The 14,271-nt window shown below is 49.4% G+C and overlaps 1 protein-coding gene across 1 annotated transcript in view; it reads right to left on the bottom strand.

Annotated features, from left to right (window-relative positions):
- The window catches only part of LOC142802989 (uncharacterized), a 92,957-nt gene extending 79,086 nt beyond the window's left edge, over window positions 1-13,871 (bottom strand). Inside the window, exon 1 of the mRNA XM_075888082.1 lies at window positions 13,588-13,871. Coding sequence (XP_075744197.1) covers window positions 13,588-13,871 — 284 coding nt within the window. The remainder of the gene's footprint in view (window positions 1-13,587) is intronic.
- Between the last annotated feature and the right edge of the window lie 400 nt (window positions 13,872-14,271).

Here is a 14,271-nt window from a genome sequence, read left to right as displayed (position 1 = left end):
TATGAACGCATGACCAGTTTTATTGCGCGCAGCAAATTAACCGCTGCGTGGGCGTCACCGCTCACAGCGCAGATCAAATTTTTTACGCAGCTAGCATTGCCGATTCATGACGGGCATGACGACGTATTCGCAAGTTAAAAAGGCGAAATTGATAGCGACGACCCAACGGAAGAAAGTGACTACATATCACTAGTTTAAATACCCAACGCACTCTGAAACGTTGGTTAGTTTTACAATGCAATTCTAAAGTAACCATAAGAATTATAAGAAATTTCGGAACAGGAACACCAACATATTTAGTGCATGTTTCAGAGTAGGCGTGGCTACCTGTGATCAATGCCACGGCATAAGCAAGCGAAGCTGAAAATGATTTTGCTGTTTCACATTACCTGCTGAATCAACGTGTCGAGTCATCTGCGCTTTATCCAGACAAAGTCCATCGCTGTCACCAATCTGAGAAAGGGCCCATTTCTTCCACATGCCGTCAAAACTTGCGAACCTGGCTTTGCTGAAAGGTCGGATGAAACTGTGGAAGTCCGCGGCTATCCTTCTCGAAGGCCAATTCACACAAGCCAGCACCAGTGGGCGAGTACTTCAGACTGACACCGTGAAAGATGACCCGGACTATTTCTTTAGCCGCCGAGGCAGCGTTCTGTCGTCCATTGGTCCTTTGCATGGTCTACATAGTTTTCACGTGACGTCACAGACAGGTTCTCTGTATCGTGTACGAAAACATGGCAGCCACCGTGACCATCTTTAGGAATGCCGATGAGGTCAGATTCGTTTGGTCTCCGCCTGCTTTTGTGCTCTAACCGCTTTCTTCTGTTTGCCAGCCGCGCCACCGGGGAACAGAGGGGAAACGGGTACTAATCTATTGTCACGGTGTCTCGCTCCGCGAGCGGTTTTAACCAGCCTGCACTACAAGATGGCGACCACGGTGGCGTCAGAGAAAACTATGAATAATTGCATTAAGCTCTCAACATTCCAGCGAAGGTGCAATAGCACTACAGAGGCATTTCAAACAACAACGGCAGTAATGCGGATCAAGTCCTCCGTCATGAGGAAAGTGAAGGGGGGGGGGGAGGGGAAGGCAAGCAGGTGTGACAAATGAAAGTGGATTACCGAAAATGTCCTATTTCGTAGAATTGCAACTCTTGAAGGCCCAAGGAAACATATTTTCCACTTGAAAGTAAAGCAGGAAACTAGATCCCTGTCACATTGCAAGCGGCTTCTGAGAAGCAAAGGCCAAGAGGAATGGCTTTCCGGGAATTGCGGCGGCTTTCCCAGAACTGGTTAACAAGCGGAGCAGGGACAAGGTTTTCTTTTTTTTCTTTTGTAGCATTAGCTACACTGGCTGAGGTTGGGCAGTTTCGCGTGGTGATCAGACGTCACACAGCTGGCTTGCCGTAGAAGACCTGGAAGATCCTGGAGTGAAGCTTGACTAGTGGGCTGGAACGTGACTCACGTGAAATCATTCGGTAGTCTGTCCATCCGTGATTCGCCCATCCGTCTATCCATTGATTGGTGATTCGTTCGATAATTCAGTCCATCCATCCGTAGCTCAAGCTAGGTATATCCTGACATAGTCCAGCTATGTCACTGCTCGATTTTTCTTTTTCCTGAAAGGGAAAGACGTACCTTGTCCGGCGCACGGGATTGTAGCCTCGCGTGTGACATGCTCATTTCTCGATGCACACTTGGTGCATTTCTCGAAAAATACGCCTCCCCTTTTTGCTACGCCCAGTTACCCAACCCTCAATGACATTGAGCCGTGCCCCTTTACGGTTGACAGAATTCGGCTCCCTCGCTATGGTCAAGTTGGTACTTCTATTGAGCGCGATCCTCAAGCAGTGACTTCGGACACACACATCGAGTTGTCTTCTTCCGATGACCCTGAAAGAACTGAAATGGCATTAATGGCGGAAGAGGTAGGGGAACTAAAGGAAGACTCTAGCGAGCTCGGACGTCCCGGAGCAGCAACTTACTCGCGTCAGATCCGTGGGGGCGCTGCTTTTGGCCGCTGGCGTTCCAGAATACCAAGCACGTACTGGACCGTGACTCTTTGGTTGCATGGCTCTTGGGTCATGATTTTTCTGCTAATGTTAGTTGGCACTTTTTCTTGGTTACCCGGCGGTGGCGCACCGTGCCAGAGATGTCTCTGTGTGGCTCGCGCCTTCTTGCAGAGTTGGCATATATCTGTGGAGCGTCTCCGGGTAGACCTCAAAGAACCTCCGGGAAGACGTGTTTTACCCAGACGGGACTTCATACGGCTTGTACTTGCAACTGCTGTAGTGTGGCTGCTTCGCTCCGTTGTAGGTCTCGGTGCGGCGGTGGGTAGAGGCGTCTGCTCGTTCTGCAGTACTGCAGAACGTCGCTGTAGGTTATGAAGGAATACTCTTCGGCATCGGGTCGTTCCGGTTCCAGATTTCATTGCAGAAAAGGTAAACATCAATGTCCCGGTCCCGCATGCAGCTGCCAAATGGCTTTCGCATGGCCTTAGACTCTTGTTCTGCGAGCAGCGCGGCTGGCCTCTCCACTTGCCTTTGACTCTAGCTTGCTCCTTTGTCATGGTGACGATGAGCTTGAAGAGCACGGAACACTGTGTTCGACATTACCATGTGAGTACCTTCTTCTGGAAGGTCGATAAACCCTCTGGTGTTCCATTCTCGCTTCTGACTTCCAATACTGTGTAGGACCTACTTTCTTGCATGTAAACATAACCGCCTTTGCAGAAAAGTTTTTTTTTTCCTTTCCTCTTTCGGGAGCACACCAAACCGCCTCTTCGTTAATTTCCTTTCGAAGGAATAAAATTCCACGTGTGTTTAACATGACTCAGGTAATGTTCGGCATTAGGTATTTTCGGCATTTCGATACAAGAAGCTACACGGCAGGCGTATTTTCGGGACGGCGTTGCGAAGCTGCTTCAGTGAGTATCACAATGAAAAAAAAAAGCCGCTGGTTCAAATTCTGCGTACTCCAGCGAGTAGCAGGAACTAAGAAGCCATTTTAAACGTGAGGCATTTCTCAGTGAACATCAGCGACTTTGAGCGCATCTACATAACCGCTTCCGTTTGCGTGCTCTCGTGATCACCCCCTTAACTTGGCGGGAACCAAAATTAGCATGGGATGTTCATTTGGTTGACACTTATTATCTACCCAGGAACGACAAGAACACACCGGGGCGATTTTAACGCGCCAGCATCAAGAAATACCCGACATCGGTAGCGCCGACCCGATGAATGAAAAGAATAAATGTTAGGGTCCCAGCTGGAATCAAACCCAAGCACTCTGCGTGGCAACGAACCATTTTACCACAGAGCTACGCCAGGTCTCGGAACTACTTTTTGAATAGACGCTAATCTTCGTGAAACGTCAATAGTGGTTGCAGTGTTGCCTTTCCAATTTATTAAGCATTACATATGTACTCCTTTGATACAGCCGTCACGTCGAGTTAACGTCAATTGTGGTTAGTTGCCATGCGCTGAAGATGATTTATGTATAGCAGTGTTCAGGGCCAGCACCTTCGCGAGCTTCAGCGCTTCATATCAACTTCTGGTGTTGCTAATACGCATGTTCTAGTTGGCATCGTTTCGCAAGTGCAAACAACTGGTTATACAAACATCTGCAACTCTTCAACATATGTCTGTGCGTGCAACATTTGTACATATATTTAGAGTCATTGCATGACGCGTCGCTCAATAAAAAAATGCAATACGGTCATTTTCCCCCCGCAATGCTTCGCATGACTTCGATCTCCAGGTACGTGGGATCTGCCGAATTTTTTACCATTTGACTACCTGAGCCATGATGACCATACTTGACGCCGCGTTCATTATTATATAAATACTAGCAACAGTGACTCAATTTTTCATTTGTGGAACTTGCACGTGACGTCACACAGTGTTTTCTGCGCTGGGTACCTGAAAGTGGCGGTCGACATGACTTTTCAACGCATTAGAGTGCAAGTGCAAGTGACGACAGAGTTGTTCACCCTTTCTGTTCCGTAGTGCGTTCCCCGCTCTCTTCTCTTCGCCAGTCGGCCCAAGGGCTAAAGCGAGGAATGGGAATGACCACTGGCACTAACCTGATGTCTACCGTTTCGCGTTGCGCGAGGTCGAGCAAGAGTGGTGGTGATAGTGGTTAGAAGAAAAAAGGCACCCAATTTCTGCAGCCCGGTACCTGAAGATGCAAACCACAGTATCTTGAATTCAAGTTATGTCTTAGGAAAACACGGACAAAATTTAGGGCTGAAAGGGTTAGGCCTAACCCAGGAAGGAGGGTAGACCCACGCCTGGTTCGTGGCGTACCCGGTTCGTCTGGCGGTGTGGGAAAAGACATATGACCAGTCAGAGGTGTCGCACATGCAAACCAGCCGGCCGAGTCGCGAAGGCACCTTGAAACTTGGAAGGGGTGCCTGCTGAAGGATCTCAAGACGCTCGGTTGATCGTCCGGGTCATGTCGCAGAACGCTGGACAAAAGCAGCACACGGTTGACCGCATTTTTTGCAGCCCTGATTGCAGACAGCTCACTTCCAGGCCTTGACAACTTAAAACTCGGCCGGGTGCGCTTGACGAGGTTCGCTGAGAGCTTTGATGAACACAACCATCAAGTTGTCGATGCCGCAAATTCACATCGGGGAACGTTGACTCGGAATAAAGCACGGCAGGCGCCGCTAAAATCATTCGGAGTGTCCATGTGGTGTCAAGTCGTAGTCCGATCATAACAAATGGCAAACCGCGTCAATGTTGACTGCGGTCAATTCTGAAAGCAGGTAACGGATTCCGCTGTTAAAAGCTGCGTATGACAGTAACGTTTGTGCTGTATTCACGCGACGGATGTGATCGTGGACGAACCAGTCACGTGACGTGATTCGGATACTGTAGCTCCGAGGCCGTTTACCCCTCCACCGTACGTCCACATTCCGGTGAAGATGCGGAAGAACCACAAAGGCTATTCAAGGCACACTGCAAAAATGTGACGCCTCATCATGTTCCCACAAAACGGAAGAAACGAAATGAAGGAAAAGTTTAAGCTAAAGAGACTGCCCGCAGTCCTTCACTGTTTTTCTGTTTCGTGTCACAATAAAAAGCGTGCAATCCGAAGTGTATGATTGAATAAAATGTGGGGTGTAACGTTCCAAAACCACCATATGAACACGAGAGACGCCGCAGTGGAGGGCTCCGCAAATTTAGGGCACCTGGGGTTCTTTAACGTGCACCCAAATCTGGGCACACGCAATCTGTAGTGTACAACGTTGTAGCGGTTTCTCTAAAAAGTATGTGTGAATTTTTAAAACAGAATTTTTCGATCTGCGTTCGGCCTCTTTCCAACGGCGGGATAAATGCCAGTGAACATTAAAAGGAAACCTTTTTTTTTTTTGGCGGCTCCAATCAAGGTGCCTTTATTAATAAAACAAATACCTCAGTGGTCGTTTAATGCTGGTACATTTTTTTTTTCTTTGTATCAGCGGCGGTTGTTGCAGTGCTCGCGTTTCCCCGCCGTTTCCAGGCAGGCATGTAGTCAAGCGAACACACCGCCGGCAGCGCCACCGGGCGCCTCTTTGAACGCGTGAGAGAAAAAGTAAAAATTGTACTCTAGTGCAAACAAAGGCTGCCTTGAATGCTTACAATTCAATTTCAAGCTATGGATGTTTGTTTTCGGCAAAATAACAACTTGCGGTGATTTCTTGTCCTGTCTGTAATTGAACCAGCTTGCTGTTCAGAGCTGCTAGTGGTTATTCTTTGTCAGCTTTCAACATCAAACTAAAATTATAATTCCTTCTGTATGAGAGAAAACCATGCTCGTTGCCGTACTTAGATTTTTTTTGTTGAACATGTGGTTGCACCACCCAATATGAGAATGTGACAGGCATGGCTAAGGCACGTGAAAAAGACTGAAAGGGCAATAATTGAAGCGTATTTTATCAGGCAATTGATTGACAAATGCATTAGCATGCCATCAATCTATGTGAGTAACACATTGCAACGTTTTGCTTTCATTCTTTTGTTGACCTAATGAGCGTTCACTCGTTTCTCTTGCATTATTCGCCATGCGATGCTTAGTAATTTTTTATGGGGTTTCATGTTTTTTGACTCTCTCGACGTAGTGCTTCATCGCTTTGCAAATTTGGTGCTGGCTTAGGGTATTTTGAATTTTTTTTTTCGTTTTATTCAGTGTCAAGCGTTTTTTTTAAGATTTAAAAAAGGGAAGGTTTTACAGTTCCTTTTCACGCTTTCATGTCCTTGAGGAAGCTTGGTGCAATAAAAAAATAAAAAGTAAATTAGATAAAATAGAAGTTTACATGTTCAGAACACGCAGTTTAGATTATGGCGTCTGTTACTTTTGGAGTGCTTTGTCGTGGCTCTGGTGGCGGCACCTCTGCAATATAAACCTGTTTTGTGCGCATCGTGGTAGCGCAGTGTGGCATGCCTATATATTGGTGTCATGAAACAGTCGGTAGTCAGCGCTCTATCCTGTCTTCCATCTCTTCTGCCTTCAGCTTGCGCAGCAAGGCAAGTTTACAGGAAAGATTGTGGAATTTCTTCCCGCGACTCTCCCCCGCTGTTCCGCGAATCGCTACGAGTGTACTGAAGCGGTAACTTGTAAAGCAAAGTGAGGTAGTACGCAATCCGAGAGCTTGAATAGCGATTTCGTCGTCGTGCGAGTAAAGCGCCCACCACACACACAGTCCGCCGCTTCGGGATGGATGGATGGATGTGGCTGTACCCTTCAGATCGGGCGGCGGCTAACGCCACCTAGCCATAATACTCAGTGAACTAAGCATTACATTAATCTTTTTTATTTCCTTTAAATAGTGAGGTTGAGGATTCGTACTTTGTTGTGAAGGGTTTAATTCTCACTCGTGCCTTGACTTTAGCCACCAATCAGATAACCTCGTTCTAGTTAAGTCTACCCGCTTAAAGTCGCTTAAACATCGACCACAGCGCCCCCCCCCCCGCCCCCCGACTGTTCCATAGAGAAACATGACTGTTCTGGTAAACGCGAGCTGTCGCTGTCGCCTAGCGTCAAACACAGTCAAAAACTGCAGGATCCCGATCCCGGTGGCGGCACTTTCAGAGGGGGGCTACACTCGTCTGGTCGCGCCGCCGCGGAAACAGCGGATGGAAAATAGCTAAAGAAAACATCAAAGGAAATGGTCGTACAAGACAGGGCACCAGAGAAGCCGTTCCGTGAAAAGCTGAGATGAAGGATCAGTGAAGGGAAGGCCTCTGCTCAGAGCGCGCTCTGAAGTTGACGCACGACAACCTTTCATCGAGTGCATCGTTTCCCTCGTCATGAGGGAAAGGGAAAAAAGCGTGAGGTGGAACAACAAACGTGGGAAAAGCATAAAAGAACGCGGAATGCCCGACCAAGGAAAAAATAACAGTACGGTTTTCGAAAACTATCCGAAGGTAAGCGTTTCCTGTACAGGGGCATCGTTTAGTCAGCCTGTCACTTGTGAAGTTTTCCAGTCGCTAGCAGCGCGTTTCGGCTGATACCCGCATTTATGAAAATTCGAGAATTTCACTTTCAGCAGTGCCGAGAATTGCGTCGCCACAGTGAAGCCGGCAACGACAACCACGGGTCGGTACCGAACAAATGGCGCGCTCGTAGACCCTTTGGCAGAACTAGTCAACGCGCTCAGTTGTCTATTGTCTGTGCACCGTTTTTACGCAAGCTGCCGAGACAGATATTGATGCTTCCACTAGGCTGCGTGTTCTGTCACTACTCTCGCGTATGGAAACCCGCATTGCCGGCGGCTTGTTCGTGTCATTGACGCTTGAGCGTTGAGTTCAATAATAAATAAATCTGCCACCTTATGTTGCTTCAGTGAATGACCCACCATTCGCGCTATTGATTGATTTGATTGATTTGTGGGGTTTAACGTCCCAAAACCACCATATGATTATGAGAGACGCCGTAGTAGAGGGCTCCGGAATTTCGACCACCTGGGGTTCTTTAACGTGCACCCAAATCTGAGCATATGGGCCTACAGCTTTTCCGCCTCCATTGGAAATGCAGCCACCGCAGCCGGGATTCGATCCCGCGACCTGCGGGTCAGCAGCCGAGTACCTTAGCCACTAGACCACCGCGGCGGGGCATCATTCGCGCTAGGCAGACGTGCAATGACCAGAGTGAACACTGCAGCGTCCTTCGACGAATCGCAGCGGGACACCTATAGGTGCTACGATGATTGGACGAAACGCAACCAAGGTCGACCCGATGCCATTTGCCGATGAATATCTCATGCGGTAAAAAGGAAACACGTGCATTCTGTTCTAAATGCGCATAACTTCGCTCCGCAAATTCATTAGGACTGGCGCTTTACCGTCCACATCTCGCAATAAAATAGGCGCAACTTTGACTCCCGCGAACACTCGTACAATAACTCGAGTTCATCCAACCGAGAAACGCCCACGATACTCAGCATCGTGTATGTTTCTCGGGTGATTCCAACCAAATCCAGCAACAAGTTTTATTGAGCTATATTTTCTCCTTCCACTTGCTTCCGAAACCAGTTTTATCAAAGTTCTAAATATTTAGAATAAGCAAATCCATTCACCTTTCGCTTAATGTGGACATCCTGACAGTAGCCCGCCTGTTTTAGCACTTACTTTAAAGGTGTTCATTTGGATATTAATTTGGCAGAAGCTGCAAACGCTGGTCAGGTGGATATTCAGAAATGTAAAACGTTTAGCTGCATGGTTTGTTAAAAATGCTTTTTTTTTTGTCGTCATCGGCCCACGAAAATCGTCCGAAATTACGGCTAGTTCAGAAAGAATTCAGCAAGGTTCCGTTCGGCGTTGCATAAATGGTTGCCAGACAGGGAGGGCCAGTGTTGCCAGACTGCCGCTAAATTTGACTGCAAATTTTTTTTTTCTGTTGTAGTTTCTCCGTGAGGGTTTGGTTCCATCCGCGGTGCATTTCGCGAACGAGCGACGCTGGTCGTTTTAATTAACGAAATGAACCGCGCCTAGCAGAAGTCGAGCGCGGCGCTGCTGCGCAATTAAGAGGCTAATTTAATTAACGGAATGAACCGCACGTAGCAGAAGTCGAGCACAGCGCTGCTGTGCAATTAAGAGTTTGTTTTAATTCACGGAATAAAGCGCGCCTAGCAGAAGTCGAGGCGCGTTCTCTTGCTGTGTGCGCAGCTGTGCGATTAAGATACCGCGTCTCAATATTAGGAATGACGGGGAAAACTGAATAGAGTCGCAGGAGGTGATGTGCTGCCCCCCCCCTTACTTTTTTTTTCTCTCAGCTGATCGTGTCGCGTCGACCGCGCGCTACGACGGGGCACGCTAGCTGTGTCAGCACAAGACATATCGTTAGGACTCGTATATACAAGCGATGAATAAGCGCTCCAAGGCTGGTTAATCGGGGTACGTCGGATATGCTACGCATGACTTTATCGAAGCAGATGGAGCGAATTAAGCGCGACTTGCGCGCACCTGTAAATGGGACCCCACCGATGAGTCGCGGTCGCTTACAGGGCCCCAACCACAATAAGCACAAACTACCAAAATTCCGAATAATGATTGTGTATTGTCTCTCAGCTCAAGAGCTTAGAATAAAACAATAAGAATAAAGTGACATAATAAACAGAATAATGACAATAATAATAATACAACATAATGACAATATAAACATAAGAATAAAATGACAATATGTCTCACTAAGCGCTAATCACAATTAAACTGGGTACCGGCGAGCAATCACCTCTATTAATCGAAGAAAAGGGTCTTTCACGTTCGGACGTGCGTTAATTGATCTCCACCAAAGCCAGGCGAGGTGAGACGGCGTAAGTGAGGTAGTCGTCTTGTTGCGAACGAGACGGCGCTTGGCCTTTTGCCATTCACTTTCAATCCTTTGGGTGTTGGCGCCTGTCGTAGGATCAACGAAGTTGACACTGTGGTTCACGGTGTGCCAGTCCACGTTTGGCGGTGTTCCGTTGGCATCCACAAGTCTGGGTATGCAGTGGTACGCGGCCCACTCGTCGCTGTACACCGTCGTCCCGGGAAGAATGTGCTTGGCTTTCAGTGAACCAAGGGTGGCAGCATCCCTTTTATCCACTTGAAACAGCCTCAACTCCTTCGTGGACACGTGCAGCATGCCGAAAATCCACGGGCCCTTGTTCGAAACGCCACCGTAATTGTTGCGGCGCCTTGAAGGAACATTGTCGCCAGTCAGCAGGCGACCTCGATTCGCCTTGCGCCGACCCCTCAACAAGCATTCGTCGATTTGGACAACCTCGCCCACTCCACCCATCGCCGGCTGTGCGCGCAGCTCTTCGAGTGTACTTCTCTTATATAATTTCTCCAGTCGGCCCGCGTGGAGTTGCTAAATTTAAACTCCTTCTCTGTAAGCTCTCTCGTGTTCTTTGACGAGAACCCTTTGACCATGGCGTACATGAGCCTTATTATTTCGCGTCGAGCGAGTTTTACGTTAGGACGACCAAGTACGTCTTCAGGCAAAGAAAGAACCTTGGCCTGGCCTACCCTGCAGAGCCTGCGTCCCGCTGAGCTGGGGAGCTGTTTCCTGCAACGATTTCACCTGAATGTGGGTCTGCTTCCTTTCTTTCCCGGGCGATTGTACACCACGACTTCTCCACCGCATCCTGGCTCACATGGATTAAAGCAGAGATCCTTGCATATACCCTAGTACTCTGATGTCGATGGCCGCCCCATTGTTGTTCCGGCTGCCTGAGGTCGAACTGCCGGTCGAAGTGATGGCGCAGGCAACAGTCCGATTTCACGAAGGCTTCTTCCACGGCAGGGTACCTTATGATGTCGGCGATTTCGACAATTCTGGGGTCTATCCGTGGCATGGACATGACGAGACGCCTCCTGAACTGGTAACAGTGTAGCTTGCATGGCTAACGTTAGGGCATTTTATAAGGGTCATGAAGTGAAAGGGCGATAGAGCGCTCTAACGTTGACAGGGCGCCTACGTGATGCAGCATCAGCGGGGAAAGAGGGGGTGGGTGGCGGCGCCGTCGTGGCGCGAGCATCTGCGGAGAAAGAGTGGATGGGCCACGGCCTAACGCCACGCGAGCACCTGCGGAGAAAGACGGGATGGGCAAAGACGCCTCAAATCGAAATGGCCATAAAAAAAAAAAGCTTCTAACGATGACATGGCGCCGACCCGACGCGACGTGTCTGCGGAGAAAGAGGGGGTGGGTCAAGGCGTCGACGCGACGCGAGCATATGTGTGAAAATACGGGATAGGCGAAGACGCCTCGAATCGTACAACACCTAGGTCACGTACTCCACTTCAGTGCCCCTCCTTCTCCACAGAAATGGTGACTTGAGCGGGAGGGCGAACGACGTTACGTGATGCTACGTGATGTGACCCACGTATCAGGTAAACAGTACACCAACTAGGGCACGTACTCCACCTCGGTGCATTGGGTGTCGAGACATGGCCAAACTTGCTCATGTAAACCTCTTAAATTTCCTTATTTTGTGCTCCCTATCTCGGTTGCCACCCCTAAGCTTTAGGATCGTGATACTCATGAAATGCCGCAACGTTAGTTGTGCAAAGTACATTGTCACCATTTCAGGAGCCGTCGCGTTATTGGACTGTCGAAGACGCCATCGCTTCGAGCGGCAGTTCGACCTGCAGACAGTCGGGAACAGCACAGAAGCGGCCGCCGACATCCGAGTGATGGGGAATTCGCGAGGACCTCGGCTTAATTATGGTGACCCAGGATGCAGTAAGTCGTCACGTACAATCGCCCCGGCCAAAAAAAAAAAAAAAACGAGCAGACCCACACTTCAGCTACAATGGTTGCAGGAAACAGCTAGCTGTCCCACATCCGCGGGACACTCACGATGCAGGGTAGACAGGGGCAGGGCTCCTTTTTTGGCCTCTCGAGACGTACTTGGTCGTTGCACGTCCCAACGTGAAAGACCCTTTCCTTCGATTAATGCAGGTGATCGCTCGCCGATATCCCGTTTAGGGATCCCTGCCATATCGTGAGTGATGAGCGTGTAGTGAGACATATTATGCCATTTTATTGTTATGCACCCACCCTATTGTTTTATACTGCGTTCTTGAGCTGAGAGACAATTCGTGCTTATTGTGGGTGGGGCCCTGAAAGCGACGGTTACTCGTCAGCCGGGTCCCATTCACAGGTACGCGCAAGTCGCGCTTAATTCGCTCCATCTGCTTCGATAAAGCAGCCTTCCAGGCGTACATAGCTGTAGCATATCCGACGTACCCCGATTAACCAGCCTTGGAACATTTATTCATCACATGTATATACGAGTCCGAACGATATGTCTTGTGCTGACACAGCTAGGGGAAGCGTAGCGTCCCCCGTCGTAGCGCGCGGTCGACGCGACACGATCAGCCGAGAGAAAAAAAAAAGTAAGCGGGGAGGGGGGCTGCGCATCACCTCCTGCGACTCTATTCAGTTTTCCCCGTCATCCCTAATACTGAGACCCGATATCTTAATCGCACAGCTGCGCACACAGCAAGAGAACGCGCCTCGACTTCTACTAGGCGCGGTTCATTCCGTTAATTAAAACAACCTCTTAATTGCACAGCAGCGCCGCGCTCGACTTCTGCTAGGTGCGGTTCATTCCGTTAATTAAATTGGCCTCTTAATTGCGCAGCAGCACCGCGCTGCTCGACTTCTGCTAAGCGCAGTTAATTCCGTTAATTAAATTGGCCTCTTAAGCGCGCAGCAGCACCGCGCTCGACGTCGGCTAGGCCCGGTTCATTCCGTTAATTAAAACGGCGTCTTAATTGCACGGCAGCGCCGCGCTCGACTTCTGCTAGGCGCGGTTTTATTCCGTTAATTAAATTGGCCTCTTAATTGCGCAGCAGCGCCGCGCTCGACTACAGCTAGGTGCGGTTCATTCCGTTAATTAAAACGGCGTCTTAATTGCACCGCAGCGCCGCGCTCGACTTCTGCTAGGCGCGGTTTATTCCGTTAATTAAATTGGCCTCTTAATTGCGCAGCAGCGCCGCGCTCGACTACAGCTAGGCGCGGTTCATTCCGTTAATTAAAACAGCCAGCGTCACTCGTTAGCAAAATGCATCACGGATGGCACTAAACCCTCACTGAGAACCGCAACTACAGAAAAAAATTTTGCAGTCAAATTTAGAGGCAGTCTGGCAACACTGACCATTCCAGTCTGGCAACCACTTGTGCAACGCCAAACGGAACGTCGACAAAAATGCGCGGGCGTTATCATTCACATGAAATAATAACAGGCAAAACTTGGTCCTCCTAGACGGCCTTTACAGGCGAAGAGCACAAGGGAAAAAACAGCCAGTGACCACTAAAACGTGCTAATATAAAAGCGGGCAAAAGCTCCGAAAGCGCGAATCGCAGTGTTGGTAACTCGGGGAAAAAACTACAATTAAAAATGCTCAATTAATATGACGCTATGATTCCAGTAAAATACCTACGCGTGTTCTTTACATCGTCAGACGCTACACGGGTTACACGCGATCACGACGAGCACAAAATTATGCTAATGGGAGGCTCAAGAACGGTGCTACTCCTTTTCCGAGCACTACTATAACGAACAGGTGCAATCACTAATCTCAACTCGCTGATGCCAGCAGTGAACTCACCTCGAGTGGCGGGTTTCGTTCCAATTGAAGTCCCTTTGAGGACAGGGTATTCGTGGATCTGGTTGCTCGGACGATTTCTCCGGCAGCACGGTGGGACCGACAGAGCTTACCAGCATCATAACCGCGCGCAAATTGCGCGGCACATTTCGAAGTTTCCAATGTTGCGGCCTCCAGCCGCGATCGCCGCGCGCGGCCCGATGATCGAGCCGGCCGGGCAAACCGGGCGAGTACTGAGGTCGTCCGCAGTTGTGCATGTAACGCACCCACTTGCCGTAGCGGCCCATGACACGCACAGTTCGCACACGTTCTGTCACTATGTCAATGAAAAAAGGCGAGGTCACAGAACACCTTCTGCGAGGTTCTCAAGCCGCCGCACGCGCAGACACGTCCGCGTCCCACCACCACATCTGCGGGGCAACGCGCGCGATGTATACACTCAGCGGCACTGGCTAGGCTGGCGGCGGCGAAAGCGCTGTCTCACGTGGTCCTCACACATTCGTCCACTCGTCGCCAGGGGTGGCAAGAGCGCAGGGGAGAGAGTGTGAAGGAACGTAGAGAAGCACCCAATGCGAGCACGAAGCTTGTTCAAGGCCGAGCAAGAGCCGACTTGGGGGGGGGGGGGGACGAGCACGAGACTTCAAAGAGTTCGCGCATCATCACTGGATCATCAGAATAAACAATTCG

The sequence above is a fragment of the Rhipicephalus microplus genome, chromosome 3 (assembly GCF_043290135.1).
Source record: "Rhipicephalus microplus isolate Deutch F79 chromosome 3, USDA_Rmic, whole genome shotgun sequence".
In the NCBI taxonomy this organism is placed as follows: domain Eukaryota; kingdom Metazoa; phylum Arthropoda; class Arachnida; order Ixodida; family Ixodidae; genus Rhipicephalus; species Rhipicephalus microplus.
Note: the sequence above shows the minus strand (reverse complement) of the source record. Positions and strands in the feature narration are given on the sequence as shown.